At 38.2% G+C, this 18,657-nt stretch overlaps 2 protein-coding genes across 2 annotated transcripts in view; one reads left to right on the top strand and one right to left on the bottom strand.

Moving 5' to 3' along the window:
- The window catches only part of DHX29 (DExH-box helicase 29), a 42,807-nt gene extending 32,002 nt beyond the window's left edge, over positions 1 to 10,805 (bottom strand). The window contains exons 1-4 of the mRNA XM_032404411.1: positions 10,433 to 10,805; positions 2,893 to 2,966; positions 1,382 to 1,495; positions 336 to 465 (exon numbers count right to left, since the gene is read on the bottom strand). Of these exons, the coding sequence (XP_032260302.1) occupies positions 336 to 465; positions 1,382 to 1,495; positions 2,893 to 2,966; positions 10,433 to 10,613 (499 nt within the window). The 5' untranslated portion in view covers positions 10,614 to 10,805. The remainder of the gene's footprint in view (positions 1 to 335; positions 466 to 1,381; positions 1,496 to 2,892; positions 2,967 to 10,432) is intronic.
- MTREX (Mtr4 exosome RNA helicase) overlaps positions 10,800 to 18,657 on the top strand; it is a 114,759-nt gene continuing 106,901 nt past the window's right edge. Inside the window, exon 1 of the mRNA XM_032404412.1 lies at positions 10,800 to 11,187. Coding sequence (XP_032260303.1) covers positions 11,054 to 11,187 — 134 coding nt within the window. The 5' untranslated portion in view covers positions 10,800 to 11,053. The remainder of the gene's footprint in view (positions 11,188 to 18,657) is intronic.

Genomic DNA, 18,657 nt, shown 5'->3' with positions numbered 1-18,657 from the left:
AACAAATTTATCTAAAGCCATATGGTCCAAATTTCTGAACCAAAGCCAGGAAACACAGCCTGACAGGTTACAGGCAGGCAAACTTTGAGAATTTGTTGTATTAAGTGCACTGTAAAATGACTACTGACAACTAAAAGTAATGTACAAAAAATAATTTCTTCTTCCATGGGCTACAATCTCTGAAAATATACTGTAAAGAGCGAAAAAGAGTAAGAATATTTGCAAAATAAGCAATTATAACAGTGAAAAAATTAAGAGCTTGATACAAATGTCACAAATGCTGAAATAATTTTGAGAAGGTTTGAGAAACTGAATTTTATGACAATACTACTTACCATCTGAAAGATTTAAACAGAGCCAATCCAAGGCAGAATGGAGATCACCTCCCTGTAAGAGTGTGTTAGTCATGGCATCTTCAATGTCCTTGGTCTTAAATGAAAATGCTTGTAAAGCCATGTATAAATCCTATGAAAGGGAAATGAAAAAAGGCATTCTATTTTCTCTCCTTTTATTACTCATTTTATTCTTCCACTCATTTTAAACCAGAAACTGATAACAAATTTTAATTTCAAAAATATCTTTTTTTTCCCTTCTGGTTAGAAGAGTTAAATATGCTCACCAAACTGAGAATTGAAAACTATGGATAAATTAAAAAAGGACCTGAAGACACTGCTCATTTTCTCACTATTCAAAGATACTGTTTGCAATGTAGTATGTTTCCTTCCAGTCATTTTTCTATGATTTTGTAAAAACAAATTTCACTTAATAATGTAATGTAAGCATCTTCCCAAGTTATTAGAAACTCTTCATCACTTTTAATAGTTACATAATATTCCACTGGCTAGATATATCATAAGCTAATTACACAGTTTCCTATTGGTGACCACTTAGCATATTTTCTCTTTTTATTGTAAGTAGTGCTTCAATGAACACATCCATACATAAAGTAAAGCATCTTAATGTACTTTCTAGAGCATGATCTTTAGAGCTGGGCAGAACTGGGTTCCAATCCAGACTCTGCTTACTCTGCTACTTACTAACAACCTCCAGCTATAGTGTCTGTAATCTTTCCAAGCCCCAATTTCTTCATTTGGAAAATGGGACCAAGTACCTTTTGGTATTGTGCCAGAGAAAAAATAAGCAAAGTGCCCACTACAGAGTCTAACATAATCTGGGGAATGTAATTTAATTTTCATACCACCATTTTAATGTGTGCTCTTGTACCTGGCCCAATTCCTTCCCTATTCTTGCTGACGGAAATGATCTACATGAAATCTCAATGGAAGCTGAAGAAGTCATTTTATCTCACCATCTCACATGTGGAGCTGTCTTAAACAGGCTCCATTAAAAATAAGGAAGTTAAAAAAAGTTTGCAAAATACCTGTAATTTTTTGGCAGTAAGTCTTCCAGAAATCACCCCCTTGTCATTATTTTGCTTTTTATGCTCATTTATCACTCCAATAATTCTTTGCTCTAGTTTGTGATTAATTACCACCTGTTGAAGCCAAAAAGGTCATTATCAATTAGAACCTAAATTATTAAATAACATTTAATAATTAGAAAAAAATCACAGTTTTCTATATCCCTGCCAACAAATACAAGGATTTCAGTTAAAATCAGATAAAATAATTATTGTATTTTAGACTACCATTCATTGGACCACATCTGTACCATATATTTTAGAAAAAATGTGACAGGCGTGCCTGGGTGGCTCAGTTGGTTAAGTGTCATGGTGTTAAGCATCAGCTTAGGTCAAGATCCCACGGTTCTGGGATTGAGCCCCACGTCAGGATCCCTGCTCAGCAGGGAGCCTGATTCTCCCTTTCCCCCCTGCTATCTCTCTCTCAAATAAATAAATAAAATCTTTAAAAAAAAGAAAAAAAAATGTGACATGGAAAAAGCAACGTATGGCAAGAAAAAATCCTTTGAAAAACCCTCTTGAACCTGCATGTCTCAAGACATTGTTCTTGGATTGCTATTGTTATGACTGATTCCTAAGCTTGATCCTAAGCAAGCTGAATCAGAATCCTTGGAGATGGATTCCAGAAATCTGTTTAATGTAAACCACCCCAAGCACACAGCTTGAAAGAATGGATGCTACACTAAAAAGACCTATAAGGTAAAAGTAAAAGCTATACAAATAGTAATAATTAAGCTATGCAAATTCTTTTGGCTTTCAGGGTTTGATTCCTGTTTTTCTATTAGCCATTTTGTTTTCAATATTTTGTTCCATATGTTCTTTCCATATTTTTGACCTAAGAATACATAAACATCTACCTACAAAGACACCACCCCTTGACCACATCTTTACTGAATGCCTACAATGAGCTATGTTTAAAAATATACTTCAGGAGTTCAGTCTAGCAGAGGAAACCTATATAAAAAGATAAACTGTAAACCAGCACAGCAATCATTTAAAAAGGTATATGAAAAAAGTATGGAATCACAAGGAAAATTGCTGAGTTATGAAGGACTTCCTAGAGGTTCCAGAGGTGACAAATGGAGAAGGGGAAGTAGGTCTTTTTAAGCAGAGAGCCCACTGACAAAAGCCTGGAGTCATAAAATCATATGGGATTTGAGGAAACAATGAGATTTAAACTAAAATTTTAAGTGGAAAAGAATAATGGGGAGGAGGCTGGAAATGTACACCAAATCAGGTCTGAAAGGATGCATATGCTATCCTTAGAAATTTGGATCTTATCCAGATCTTCCTTAATTTCTTATGGGCTTTCAATATATGTGTTATGATTTACTTCTATTTAGTACGGATCAGCAATTAACTATTACAAAAACTTTAAATACCCCATAATTTCCTTATATTTAAGAATATATCTTTTTTTTCATTTTTCAAAGAGAACATTTCTTGAAATGACTCAAAATCTCAGTACTCACTTTTAAAATAGATTTATCCAGATTAGCAGGACCACCAGAATCATTTGCAGAATTAAAACTATAAATTTTTGGACCTGTATATAACAGACAAAAAGTAGTCAAGGCAATTTAGTCATTAATAGCTATTACACTATTTTAGTTTTCCTCTAAAAAATTGCTAAACATTAAATATTTGATTTCAGCTCTTTTTTCCCCACTTCACCAAGGAATCTACAATCTAGCAATATGGCCTCTAAATTTTCAAAAACATTTTACCAATTAGATTTCTCTAGGTTAACCAGTTACTTGCAAAGAGCAAAGGCCTGTACATTTTTTAAATTAAATTTATCTTCATTTTCGTATTTTCACAATCAGATGCTTTTCTGCCTGGTACTTGGCTGAAGTAAGACCTCTCAGAGGGTATTAGATTCCTGGTAGAGACGATGGTTAATTTTAAAGAGAAACACTCCCTTAAGGTAAAAATGAGGTGGCAGTTCCTATCATCTTCTATTCATAGAGTCCAAGGTTGCTGTATTAGTTTCCTAGGACAAATTACCACAAACTTGGTTGGCTGAATATAACAGAAATATTCTCTCACAATTCTGGAGGCCAGAAGTCCAAAATCAAGTTGTCAACAGGCCCATGCTCCCTGCAAGGTCTAAATAAGAATCCTTTTTTGCCTCTTCTGGCTTCTGGCGATCCCGGGAGTTGCTTGCCTTGTCTGCCTCTTTTTTACACATGGTGCTTCACATGGCCTTACTCCCTGTGTGTCTGTGTCCAATTATCCCTCTCCTTTCTCTGGACACTACTCATTGGATGATTTCATCTCGAGATCCTTGACTAATTATATCTGTAAAGACCTTATTCCCAAATAAGGTCACATTCTGAGGTTCCAGGTGCAAATGAACTTGGGGGGGGGGAGGGAAGGGGAAAGTGCGACGCTACTCAGCCCACTACAGATGCCAACTCTGTTCCGGCCAACAGAAATGCTATGCGTATCATCAGTTCTCTAACAATGACCAACCAAGAAGGAATAAATAGTATTAAAAGGTACTTTCAAACCTTTGGTCTCATGATCTCCTTACTCTCTTAAAAATCAGTGACAATCCTAAATACTTTCTGTTCATGTGAATTATAACACTGATACATACCATATTGTAAATAAAAAGGGAAAATTTTTAAATATTCATTAATTCATTAAAAACAACAAACGTAAGACCAGTTAATATAAACACTTTTTATGAAAAATAACTGCATTTTCCAAAATAAAAAAAAAATTGTTTTCCATTTTTGCAAATCTCTTAATGTCTGGATTTTGCATTCAATTTTCTGTATTACCATGTAGTCACTGAAAAATACCACTATATACTGGTGAGAAAATAACTACAAAAATGACAACATTTTAGGGGCGCCTGGGTGGCTCAGTCATTAGGCATCTGCCTTCAGCTCAGGTCATGATCCCAGGGTCCTGGGATCAAGCCCTACATCGGGCTCCTGCTCGGCGGGAAGCCTGCTTCTCTCTCTCCCACTCCCCCTGCTTGTGTTCCTCTCTCACTGTGTCTCTCTCTATCAAATAAATAAATAAAATCTTTAAAAAAAAAAAAAAAGACAACATTTTAGATTATGGAACTAGTTCTGATCTCACGGAGCCCCAGCCATCCTAAAATCTTATAATACCTACTTAGTCTACTCTTATATATCTCAAAATAAGGCATGTTTTTCTTTTTTTTTACTTTAAGAGAGAAACCTAAACATTAAATTTAAAAGTTGCTTATTATGATTTTGAAGGTCAAGAACTTTGATCTTTGTTGACTTACAGGAGGGTATTCATTTTAAGATCCTAGTTAATATAATCAGGCATCTTAAAACAAAAGTTTTTGAGCATAACTATTTACATTTGGGCAGTCTGGACTAGAGACATTAGTGCTTCCCTGATTTATTTCTATGCTAGAGTTATATAGAAAGTACCCAAGGCTACCTAGAGTACATGAAAAGATAGTGACAATTCTGGCACAGTATGGTTAATTTCCTTATCTTTTAGTCTTAGACTTTAATCTTAGTAACCTTCCTCATCAACTCATGTCAATAGTCATAAATGAGAGGACCTATCGGTAGTCCTTAACCATTTCTGTGAGGTTTCATCAGTTGCAGTAAACTTGTTCACAAATTTAGCATACTAATTAGAGTTTACAAGTTCCCCAAATCATTGAGGGGACCCAATTATAACCCTTTTGGAAAAGGTACAGATGGATGAGCAGTTTATTACCAAGACTATACTGAGAAGCAGTTCAAGGTTGATGTGTTACTGAGAGAGGTAAAACTGTAAATTCCTTTATTATTATTTTTTTGTTTGTAAAGACTGAAGCAAGCAGTAAGCTCTGAAGATAGCAATAAGCTCTCATTTGTCTCCTCCTATTGTCTCCTCCTACTATTCCACCTGAGATATCCAATGATACCACTTCTCTGAAATCAGTTTATACTGTGAACTTCCAGAAGGCAAATAAAAGAAGAGCTGAGTCCCCAGAAAATCAGGAGAGGAATGTACACCAATACTGGTGCACATTCACTGGGTGTCAAAAAGTGTCCCTAAAAGTGGGTATGTTTTTATTTTAATCAATATGCTGAGGAAATGAAGCAACAATGAGATCTTGCCTCAGAAGTATCACCGATTGAATCAAGTAAACCAGTAAGGCCCTTTCTGTTTCAAATTCTTCTTAAAACATGTTCAATCAGCAAAATTTGAAGCTTTTTATGAGGCATTATCTATTACAAATATCTATTATTGTCCCTGGAGGCGTGCAGAGGCTACTAAAAAGACTGAACTTACTCAATTCCTTGAAACTGCTCTAATTTTCTATTGGGTGATTCTTTGGTCTCCTTTCCTGTCAGCTGCCAACTTTTCAGAATGTCAGTCTAACAGCTCCCTACCACCAGATTCAAATGTGTTACTTAAGAAAAATTTAAGGCACCAGAAGAAAACAGATATTCAACCATATAAATTAGTAACCCTATTTTCAAATGCAATTCTAAGTCAACAGGCCATGGTATAAAGATGGTTCCCATTCTTTTGCCAAGTAAGGTGCACAGGATTTATGAGCTACTTTCCTTGCTGGTTAAAGACCTTTTTCCATAAACTGTGGTTTTCCTTTTCACACAGAGTTACTGAAAATCTGACTGGAAGTAAGGATGTTAGTGTACCGCTAAGGCAAAAGTATTATGGATTTCAAATTTATAAATTATATTTCACAGAACACAATATATTATTGTCAAAAATATTAAAGTTGAAGTACAGGGGCGCCTAGGTGTGGCTCAGTCGTTAAGGGTCTGCCTTCAGCTCAGGTCATGATCCCGGGGTCCTGGGATCAAGCCCCACATTGGGCTCCCTGCTCAGCGGGAAGCCTGCTTCTCCCTCTCCCACTCCCCCTGCTTGTGTTCCCTCTCTCGCTGTGTCTCTCTCTGTCAAATAAATAAGATCTTTAAAAAAAAAAGTTGAAGCACAGAAAAAGTGATTTCCTCAAGATGACTCAACTAATAAAAAAAAAGCATCAGCCAAAAATCAATTCCTTATTGCCCAATATTCTTTCTTTCACAACATATTCCTTTTAAAATGTATTCCATTTTACATCACAGAGTGATTATAATGACCCACTATCACTAATACATTCACTTTGAGTTGCTAGTGCTGGTGACAGGTGCACTGAGATACTCTGGTTTCTTTCTGACCAATAGTATACAACCGCAAGGGGATCCGAACCAGCCAAGCGATCCAAACAGTGATAAATAAGACCCAGTCCTGGTCTTCATGGGGTAATTAAGCAACTAATTATCCAAATAAGCTCTGAAAGGGAGTACAGAGTATCTAGAGAACAGATGAGGATGAACAGATACAACCTGAGTAGTCAGGGTCTGTGAGGAAGTCCACACTGCCAGAACCACCTGACTAATCTGATCCTTTAAAAATGTAAACTAGCTAAAATCTCTCCTACATTTAATACCAACACTAGCCCCCTCTCATTCTACCCAGACACTTTTTTCTTGTTTTCTTGTAACATGCCAAGCTTACTCCCATCTTAGGGCCTTTGCCCTTGTCCCCTTAGCCTCATTCTGTCTCCAGATTTTCTAAGAGCTGGATGCTTCAAACCATCTCAGCATAGAAGTTTTCCTCAGGGAAGCATTCCCAGTTCTTTTTTTGACAGAGAGATAGAGCATGAAAGGGATGAGGGGCAGAAGGAGAAGCAGACTCCCCGCTGAGCAGGGAGCCTGATGTGGGGCTCGATCCCAAAACCCTCATGACCTGAGCCGAAGGCAGGCACTTAACTGACTGAGCCACCTGGGGACCCCAAGCCTTCCATGTTTTAAGCAAAAACAGACTCTACCACCCAATTTATTCTTTACCAAGTCACTGTTTTCTGCCCTTTGTCGCACTTTTTCTGTTTTATTTGGATGACCCTGAAAAATATTTATCACGGTTTTTATGAGTTCACTCATGACATTACTCCCCCAGTGTTCTTTGCCTCTTAGGATTTCAACTCTCAGCTAGCTTTAAGGATTTTCACACATACAAGCCTTACAGTCATTAGTTCTCTCTCCCAACCAGTTCATGTGGTATTCCCAGTGCCTAAAATCTTGCCTGGCACACAGCAACAATTCAAAAATTATTTGATGAACAAATGAAATGAAAAAACAGGAGTGGAAGAATACTGAGAATTGTGCCAAGAGCCATTTCATGGCAGTAGTGATTCTCTACCTCTAGATGAGAGGACAATTTTGAGAAGTAACGCTATGTACAATGCCTCGAACTTTTGAAAAGATAAGAGATGAAGTGGACTAGAACAGTTACCCTTACATTAGCAACTACAACAAGTTCAGAGATAATGTTTTTTCCCCCCAAAGTAGGCCTAACATATGATATAAAAAATACCCAAACAGAAAAAAAAGGAAAAACCATGTTGCAATATGTGTAGCAGAATTATTTTATATACACTGGTATACATATTTAGTTATAAAATATTTTCTACAAATTTAATAGACAACCCATTCATTCTCTCTCTGATTTCTTAGCCTTAATTCCTCTGAATTTCTACTTGTCTCTTATTCAAGAATATTTTTTAATGACTATATGCACAGGACTGAAACAGACACTGAGGTATATTAATACATATCCATGAAACAGTTCCTACCTCCTAAAATTTTGTAGGATATTTCCTCACATACAACAGGCAAGAACTAGACATCAAAAAGAATGATTCAAATAACAATGATAAATGAGCTGTGGATACAGAAGAATTCAAAAAGTAGTTGACATCTGGGATGAGTGTTACAGGATTTCGGAAGACAGTGTTTGGGATAGGTGGCATTCCATTAAGAGAAAATGGCAAGAATACAGGAGGAGAAAGTCAATAGCTGCATTTGGAACAATGAAAATACCCCAGATTTGCTATAGGTGAATACAGGAATTAGTAAAAAGGCTGGAAAAAGGGTCTCAGGTGCTAGGTGAATGGTATGGACTTTATCACAAAGTCAGTGAAGATCCTGTGGAAGAAACTGAGAAGTGCTATGAACAAAGCAGAGTTTCTCCAAGATGAATCTGATGTTTGAATGCAGGACAAACTAGACGAGGAAAAATAACAGAGTTGGGGAGACCCATCAGAAGGCTTTGTTGGTACTCCAGGAATTCATGAGTGCCTAGACAGGTGTAAACAGCACGGAAGAAAAGTGAAAATGGTGTACACAGAAGATAAATGAGTCAAGACTGAATGAAGCTGGGCAAGACATTACACATGAGGAAGAAAGGAAGGCATTAAAAGTTACTACTGACATTGGATAAAGAGGAATGTGGAAAAAAAAAAACAAGGAAATCAAAAAAGCTAGTGTGGGAAGAAAAGAGTAGTTTAGTATTAGTTGAGTTAAATTTGAGAGGCTTGCAAAAGAGGGCCAAAAGGTCCAAGTAAATATAGAAATGGCTCACTTGGGATTAGAATAGAGACCAGGACTGGACAGATTGAGGAGTCATGTACAAAGGACAAGACAGAATTAGTAATGGAGTACTCTCCTAAAAAGGCTATAGAGAGAGAACTACACTGTCACAGATGAACACTTTTGGTGAGGGTCACATTTTGGAGCAGGAGGAATGGGAAGACAAAGATTAGAACAAATTATTAGAGAGTTGAAAGAATTCAGAGGAATATCAGGAAAAGAATGCAAAAGAGGCTGATTGAGAGTAAAGTGCTACAGAGTAACAGTCGAACAGAAATTCTATGTATCTGTATTTATAGGCATTATAACTTTGTAGTTAAAAATATTATAATAAATTGTAGGCAGCAGCTCTTTCTGCCCAGGGGTCCTGTCCCCGTGCTTTAATAAAATCACCTTTTTGCAACAAAAAAAAAGTTATTAATAAATTGCAGGGCAAAGAATTATTTATCCACCTTCTATGTGAAAGTTTGTTAAGAGCCAACTTCTTCAGTCTCATCCTCTCTTCAGCAATGCTTACATTCCAGGAGTACCTCAAAGACCCAAGCTCCTTCCTCACTGAAGATCTTTGTACATGGAGTTCCTTAACTCTGCCAAGAATACTACTCCCCCGTTCTTTACAAGGTTAACACATATTAGTCCTCCTGATCTCAGTTTAACTGTCACTTTTTCTAAGAGACCATGTATGACCCCTCCTCCTCCCAGGTAAAAATTAGGTTACCTTGCTAAATTTTCTTCCTTAGCTTTTCTTTGTGGCACTTAAGTATGAAGCAATGTCGGTATGATTATTTAATGCCTCTATCAGCCATTACATCAGCAAGGTCCATGAAAGGTGATGTGTCCATATTGCTCACCCCACCCATAACATCATGAAAGACACAGGGGTATCTGTATGCACAATAAATGTGTTGGACGAATATTTCAGTAAAAACTACAAGCAAACAAACTAAGCAGAACAAAACAGAGTACACCTTTTAATCTTTTGGAATCAGTCGTAATAGGGGCCTGCTCATCTGTAGCCGGAATCAGCAATCCCTTGAGTTATCAAACCAAATTGCACAGTACGCCAAAACAGCATGGTTATGGTAAAACTCGGAGATAATTCCACAATAGATTATACCCATATTCGGTGTGTTAGTACTGAAATTCTTACTACAGATTTTTCCATAACACATGAAAACACTACACCCCGGCTGAAAATAAGAACAAATACAAAATGGGTCTGGCTCCAGGAGGTTAGGAACTCCACACCCTACCTCTGCATCAGCCTAGCTAGTTTAGGTGATGGCTCAAGACGGATCCCTGCTGAGACGGCAGCAAATGCAATTTTTATTCTGTTCTCGAAGAAGAAGGTGGGGGGTGTTAGGTGGGAGACGCCAGGCTGCAACAGGGCTACTGTCATAACTTGGGAAGCCCCAAAAGCTTACACTGACCTAGAACAAGGCCACCAGATAGGGAACTAGCAGCTCCAGGAGTGGGAGATAACAAATTTTGAGACCTAGGGCCCGCCCAGGTTGCGCTGGCTTCTCCCTCAGAACAGCAGCAGCTGCTCAGGGTGGAAAGCCCGGGGCACCGGGACCTTTCGTACCTTGCTTGACTCGGGGCTCCCGGGTGCTGGCAGCAGCGGCGGGGGGCGGCCTGGCCACGGACTTCTTGTTTTGGGCCTCCCCAAGGGCTGCGGCCTCGGCGGATTTGGCTCTGGAAGCAGACACTGCGGCCCGGACCGCCGCGGCTCCCGGCGCCTTGTGTTTCTTGTTCTTGCCGCCCATGTTGCAGCTGTGGCAAAGAATGCCCCCGGCGAGGTCCCGGAAAGACCGCAGCACCGCCTCCAAGGGCTCTTTACATTCCCCGGGTCCCACGCCACCACCCTGCGTCCTCCATCCGGGCTTCTCGGGCCTGGGCGACCGCTGCCTTGCAATTGGCCCGACTCACCACGGTTCCGCCTCCTCGCCGCCCTCTAGGTGCCTGCGGCGTGCCGGACCGTCTCGCCACTCTCCCTCTTTAAGTCAGGGAGCTGGCCGCCCAGTAGTGGTCGGAAAGGAAAAGGCTGAAGAGAAGAAGTCAGGGAAGAATTCTGGGGGATGGGGTTGTATGACTAGATTACTTTTGTCTCCTAAGGGCGACAGCTGAGGCTTCCCTTGGCGTCACTGTCGGTGCGCTCGCAGAGCATCGTGGGTAGGAGGGAGATTTGGTCTCCCAGCTCCGAAAGATGGCGGACGCTTTCGGGGATGAGCTGTTCAGCGTGTTCGAGGACGACTCGACCACCGCGCCCGGAACTAAAAAAGACAAGGAGAAAGAAAAGGGGAAATGGAAGGGGCTGCCGGGGTCTGCGGAAAAGGGCGGGTAAGGAAGATGTCGGGAGGTATTTTTTTTCTTTCTCTCTCCTCCACGTCGAGGGGAGAAAATACAACGTTCTTTTGTAGAGCATGAGCAACTGGAGGGTACAGCGAGTGGCGTCGGGAAGTGAAGGGGTTTGGGGAAAATGTTGAAGGAGGAGGAAGACTTTTGGTTTGGTGAATCGGTATTTTGGTGTTCCCCGGTGTCCGCAGGCAGCGTGAGCTCCTGCCACTGCAATTCCTTAACGCCTAGGTTGCTGACTGCCCTGGTGTGCGCCGTGGGGTCGGGACGGGAGGTAAGGTATTTCTTAGGTTTGTACCCCACAATACCTGGCACAGTCTTTAATAAATGAGATTAATGACCAGTTCAGTAAAGGGTTAAGAAGCTTAGAAAACGTGACTCGGATTGACTTGGTACCGGCAAACAGCAGCAGGAGAAAGGAGAGAAATTTAATCTCCATGCTTTCGCGTTTTTTGCCCATATAAAGAACGTGAGAGTGCGTACTACTGGGGTTGTGAGGATCAAGTGAGATAATATACGTAAAGCACCTGACGGTGCTTAGCACGTAATACATTGTCAAATCTGGTTATCGTTGAGTTTACTAAGAAAATTTTTAAAAAACTTATCGGTTCCTAAACATATATATAGACTGATGAATAAAACTACCTTAAAGTGTACGGAATTGTTTATAGTAGAACAAGAAAATGTTAATACGTGAATTAAGACGATTCTAAATAAAAAAGTAAGACGATTCATTGTTTATCAACAAAATTTAATGTTGACTGGGGGAGATACCAGGAGAGTAAATTAAATTACACATGATTTTGCTCTCAAGGAATTTTTAGTCCTGATAAAGAGAACAGGTACATATTTTAAAAGTAGATGATTGAGATAAAATAAGTTGTGTATACAGTTAATTGCTATACAGGTTCAGTAAAGACATCTCTATTTGTGTCATTCAGGGAGCCTTACATGCAAGAGGAAATGATTTGTTACTCATGGGCAGTTTTTTTTTTTTTTTTTTTTTACAAATTGGGATAGAGGAAATGTTTGCTTGGGACAACAAGAGATAAAACTGAGAATAAAAATTGGTTTTAGACTGTGAAGGATCTTGAATATCAAGCACGTTAATTTAAATTTCATTTTTAAACCCTAGTGAATAAGGTTTTTGTGGTCTTTTTTCCTAACTTGCTGATTGGGTAAGTAGAGTGGTAGTTTAGGAAAATTAACGTGGTAGTGGTTGTCAGAGTATATTGAAAGAGAAAAGACAATAAAATAAAAGTAAGAAAGCAAATTAAGGAAGTGTTCTAGCTTAGTTAGGAAACCAAAAGAATCTCAAGTTAGGAGGTGGCAGACGGAAGAAAAAGGAAAGGTGCAAAATGTTGTGAAGAAAAGTGACAGGCCTTAACAATGGAACAGGCCAGAACAATGGAAAGGGAGTCAAAAGAGAGACATTTTGAATTTGGATATCAGGGAGAAGAAATATAAGGAAATTTACAGGAGCTTTTGATTTGAAAATGAAATTAATTTGACTTGAGACAAAGTGAAGTTATAATAGTATATCCAGATGGAGGTGTCCAGTGGGCAATTTTAATTAGGTTTTGGGCAAACCTCAAAACTGGAAGTGTACATTTGGATGTTGCTTGAATTGGTACTGCTTCAGTTGGAGATGCATTTGGGCAAGTACTGAAGACAAGGATTAGAGAAACAGAACAATCAGGAGCGTGAAGTGTCAGGTAAGTAGGAGTCAAGGTAGAAAAATAGTCTTTCTCATTGAGTTGGAAGGAGTTGGGAGAGTTTGGGGGGAACAATTCAGGGAAAATGAGAAAGGAGGACAGGTTCTTGCCTTTTTTTTTTTCTCCCCAAATAATAATTAATAGTTCCTATAGTTTGAATGGCAACTGTGATGTGATGAAGACAATACACAAGTAATTTCCGACTTTAGTAAATACTGTGCTTCAAAATTACTAGGGTAAAATTAATTCACTTTGTATTGTACTAGTGGTAAGCAAGTGAAAGTTTGTAGGATACAAAAATTTAATTTACGTTTTAATTTTACTAGGAAATAATGAACATTAGAGAAGGGAAATACATAAGAAAATATAGAACACTAGGGACTTAAGGGATTTTATTTACTAACATTTCTGGCTATGTGTGGTTTTAGGAAAAAATCCAGTTTGCCTGATTCCAACTATCACACTATGATAATTGTTATTCATATCATAATATGCATGATTTCTATCCAATTTAGGTAACATAGGGCAAATCGTGGAATTTAGAGAAACTTCTCGTGTATTTTATACTCTACATCAAGTGGGTACTTTTTAAGAAACTTTATATTATGAAAATTGTTAATATGTGGCTAGGGTGTGGGAGAGCATGGAGAGAGAATAGTGTGAAGAACTCCATGTACCCATACCATCTTCAGTATCAAGTCAGGGTCAATCTATTCCTGCACCTCCCCCCCATTTTTTTTTTAAATCAAATGCTATTCCTCATGTTATTTTTCCCTAAATATTTCAGTTGCATCTTATTGATAGTGACTTTTTTCTTAGCATGGTTATCATGCCGTTATTATACCCCAGAAAATTTACATGATTTCCTTAATATCATTGGAGATTTTGGAAATGTTATCTTGATGGTGGTGGTGATTTAGGATACTCTAAATATGCCCCAATAAAGCTTAAAAAAAGATAAAAAAGAGTGCAAAGAAGTGCAGCATACCAAATCATAAAAATCTATTCATCAAGAAACTAAACACATAATCATACACCCATGTTGGTCACCATTAGAAGTTCCTTAGGGCACAACTCATTTCTCTTCAAACTGATCAAGAATCAAGCATTTTCCTCCCTTTCTTCTATGAACCGTATTTCAGGGTAAACAGCTGATAGAATGTTCTTTTTTTATACATAGATTTGAGGTAATAAATGCAGAAAGGACAAAAATAGAAAAAAAATCACCATTTTGCTGGGGCGCCTGGGTGGCTGTCATTAAGCGTCTGCCTTTGGCTCAGGTCATGATCCCAGGGTCCTGGGATGGAGTCCAGAAAGAGATTTCTCCAGTTGGCTCAAAGGTATTTTATTGTACCTGGTTTATTTGAATCAGGATTCAGACAAAGCTCATACACTGTTTTGGTTGTTAAATCCCTTAAGTCTTATTCTACAGCAGTCTCCCTCTTTTTTCCTTATACCATTGATGTCTTTTGGAGGGATAGCTGAGATGAAGAGCCAGGTCCTTTGTCCTCTATAGTCTCTATAACCTGAATATGCTTTCTTATGCTGTTATTTAACTAGCTCTTATATCCTTAAGTATTTACTGTAAATTAGTCCTTATATCTAAAGCTTAACTGTCTAGTGTAATACCTACTATGCCCCCGTAGGTGTTACACACTTAAACTGTAGCTAGTCAGAATTGAGATGTGCCCTGAATGTACAATACACACCAGATTTTGAAAACTTAATGTAAAAAAATGCAAACTACCCCATTAATTTTTATCTTGATATTGAATTGAGAGTATTTTTTATGTATTGGATTAAATGAAATAAAACTGATTTTAGTGCTTTTAATATGGTTAGAAATTTAAAATTACATGTAAAGTTTGCATTGTATGTGTATATATTTATTAGACAGTGCTGATAATAGAGAGTTAATTAGATTCAGGTTCAGTTTAGATAGGAATAATTTACAATGCTGCTGTGTACTTCAATTGCATTATATCATGAGACATATGTAGTTTTTAAGATGGATGAGTGGGTTAAAATAGATGAGCCTTATCCCTCTTCAGCTTTTCACATGATGGCTTTAGCATGATTGTTGCCTTGCTCCATTATTTCTGTGGTGGTTGGCAAAATGGTGATTTTTTTTTTTTTTAAAGATTTTATTTATTTATTTGACAGAGAGTTAGCAGAGCAGGAACACAAGGAGGGGGAGTGGGAGAGGGAGAAGCAGGCTTCCCGCTGAGCAGGGAGCCCGATTAGGGGCTCCATCCCAGGACCCTGAGATCATGACCTGAGCTGAAGGCAGATGCTTAATGACAGCCACCCAGGCGCCCCAGCAAAATGGTGATTTTTTTTTCTATTTTTGTCCTTTCTGCATTTATTACCTCAAATCTATGTATAAAAAAAGAACATTCTATCAGCTGTTTACCCTGAAATACGGTTCATAGAAGAAAGGGAGGAAAATGCTTGATTCTTGATCAGTTTGAAGAGAAATGAGTTGTGCCCTAAGGAACTTCTAATGGTGACCAACATGGGTGTATGATTATGTATTTAGTTTCTTGATGAATGGATTTTTATAATTTGGTATGTTGCACTCCTTTGCACTCTTTTTTCTTTATCTTTTTTTAAGCTTTATTGGGGTATATTTAAAGTATCCTAAATCACCACCACAATCAAGATAACATTTCCAAGATCTCCAGAAATGCTGCATGCCTTTTTGTAATGCATGCCTCTCTCCAACCCTGCTTCCAGGCAACCCCTGATCTTTTTGGCACTGGAGAACAGCTTGCATTTTCTAGAGTTCAATTTAAATGGAATACTGCAGTGTATATTCCTTTTTTTTGCCTGGTTTCTTATAGTCAGTGCTTTGGAGATTCACTCAGTTTACATACATGTTTATACCTTCATCTTTTGACGGACACTTGAGTCTTTTGTGTTAGTATTTTTGATACTCCTACCAGTAAGAACTCTTTAAATTGGTTCTTTTGACAAGCTTAGTCAGCCTTTGATAGCTTTTGTGCTTTTTGGCAAAAGATTTTCTAGACTCATAGTATACATTTTCAGTCCCAAACCTGGAATCTGATCTCTCCAAAGGGTCTCTAGTTCCTTATAGTGGGAAATGTTATTTGGTGCTTAGCATGCTCATTGTGTCAGGATTTCATTGCTTTTAGGCCTTTAGAGTGGAAGGAACTGGGGAATCACTGTTACTAGAAAAAATAAAGTTCATACTGACTGATGATATAATTAATATTACAGGGTTTTAATTTGGCTTTGATTTTGATAATTGTATCCTTTTTTTTGCTGAAAATCTTCATACCTAATGATAATTACATAATTAGACTTTGTGTTCTTATAATAGTTAAAAAATAACAATACATAGTATTGCCATTCAGAATAGAATATTGAATAGTTAGTGGTTCTAGTAGGTGGTTCTTTTTGTCCTTAGAAAAAAATACATCACACTGACAGTGAAAATACTCTTTAGTAGTTCCTTTTCTAAATGTTTATGCTAAAAATTTGATACCTATTGTGTTCATTTGTTTCAGTTTATTTTCTGCTTTTAAGGATTGCTAAGAATTGAATTTTTTTTTTTTTTAAGATTTTATTTATTTATTTGACACACAGAGAGAGAGAGACAGCCAGAGAGGGAACACAAGTGGGGAAGTGGGAGAGGGAGAAGCAGACTCCCCACTGAGCAGGGAGCCCAACATGGGGCTTGATCCCAGGACCCTGGGATCATGACCCGAACCGAAGGCAGACGCTTAACGACTGAGCCACCCAGGCACCCCTAAGAATTTAATTTTTAAGACATTATGTAAAACATTATTATTTTACAGTTCCAAAATCAGAAGTATAAAACAGTACATTCTTGCTTTTACCTTTGTGTCTTCTGCCCTGTTCTTTCCTCCCCTTGAGTTTTTGGTTTCTTTTCATTATTTCTTTCTGAAAATGCACATGTGCACGTGCATGTCTGTGTCTGTCTTCTCCACTCATTCTTCATCAGGGCACCTGGGTGGCTCAGTCGTTAAGCGTCTGCCTTGGCTCAGGTCATGATCCCAGGGTCCTGGGATCGAGCCCCACATCAGGCTCCCTGCTCCGCGGCAGGCCTGCTTCTCCCTCTCCCACTCCCCCTGCTTGTGTTCCTGCTCTCACTGTCTCTCTCTCTGTCAAATAAATAAATAAAATCTTTAAAAAAAAAAACAACAAAACTGTTCTTCATCATTTTTCACTTAACATGACGAAATAGACATAGTTCAACGTTAGTATATAGAGCTCTTTCTTTTTTATACCTGCATGCTTGTAATTCCTTATGTGGATGTAATGTAGTTTATTCCATCAGTATTCTTTTAATAGACGTTGGGTTATTTTCAGTTTTTTACTATTATAAATAGTCTTGTACATGTTTGTCTTTTTTTTAATTTTTAATTTTTTAAGATTTTATTTATTTATTTGACAGAGAGAGACACAGCGAGAGAGGGAACACAGCAGGGGGAGTGGGAGAAGGAGGCTTCCCACCTGAGCAGGGACCCCGATGCAGGGCTCAATCCCAGGACCTTGGGATCATGACCTGAGCCGAAGGCAGACACTTAACGACTGAGCCACCCAGGCGCCCCTTTCCTTTTTGATTTTTAAAATTATTTTGGCATTTTCTCTTTGGGATAGATTCCTACAAGTGGAATTACGAGGTTAAGGGGTAAATATATGTCATTTTGCTAGGTGTTGGCCAAATTCTTCTTCACAGGAGAGGCACCGTCTTGTGTTTTCAACAGTGTGGCAGGCAGAATGGTGCCTCTCTCTCCTCCCCCACGTGAGGTCCGTGTCTCAATCCCAAGAACAAGAATCAGAATTAGAAAATTAACACTGATAGTTTTGTTATCTAATCTACAGACTTACTCATGTTTTGCCAATTGCTTTAATATCCTATATAAGCAAAGGATTCTGTATGTCTAGAAATAACATTTTCATGCAGTTTCAGTAAATCAAAAACTTACTCTTCTGGGTACTTACTTGACTGGCTCACTCATTAGAGTGTGCGACTCTTGATCACAGGGTTTTAAGTTCAAGCTTAAAATCTGGGTGTAGAGATTACTTTTAAAAAATAAAATCTTGGGCGCCTGGGTGGCTCAGATGGTTAAGCATCTGCCTTCGGCTCAGGTCATGATCTCAGGGTCCTGGGATCGAGTCCCGCATCGGGCTCCCTGCTCCTTGGGAGTCTGCTTCTCCCTCTGCCTCTCTCTCTCTCTCTCTCTGTCTCTCATGAATAAATAAATGAAATCTTTTAAAAAAATAAAATTAAAATAAAATCTTGAGAAAAATAATAAACTTACTCTTAAAGAGTAAGCTTGTTATTTATGACACTTTATTTCCATCCTTCTGTTTAACTCAGGTGTTTCAAGTGTGCAAGTTCCACATGTGACATACATACCAAGCTATAAGAGAAGTAAATAATTGGAGACCTAAAAGTCTAACATACAGTAATGAATAGTATAGGTCTTCTGAAGGAAAGTGTTCTACTATAAATTTAGGTTTTAAGTTTCTCAAAGTTACACGAACTAAATTTTTTTGTTTTATGGTTGTCACCAGCTGCTAGTAAGTTTTAATTGTAATGGTTTTATTGATGCTTAGTAATTCAAGGATAGAATAGTAGAATGTTAGAACTAGAGGAATCTTAGGTATCTTCCAAATGTGTTACTTTACTGAGGCCCAAGGAAATTGATGGCTTGTCCAACTGATATTCACATAAGTAGTGGGCAGC

Source organism: Phoca vitulina, unplaced genomic scaffold (assembly GCF_004348235.1).
Source record: "Phoca vitulina isolate PV1807 unplaced genomic scaffold, GSC_HSeal_1.0 scaffold6, whole genome shotgun sequence".
Lineage (NCBI taxonomy): Eukaryota > Metazoa > Chordata > Mammalia > Carnivora > Phocidae > Phoca > Phoca vitulina.
This window is presented reverse-complemented; position numbering and strand designations above follow the sequence as displayed.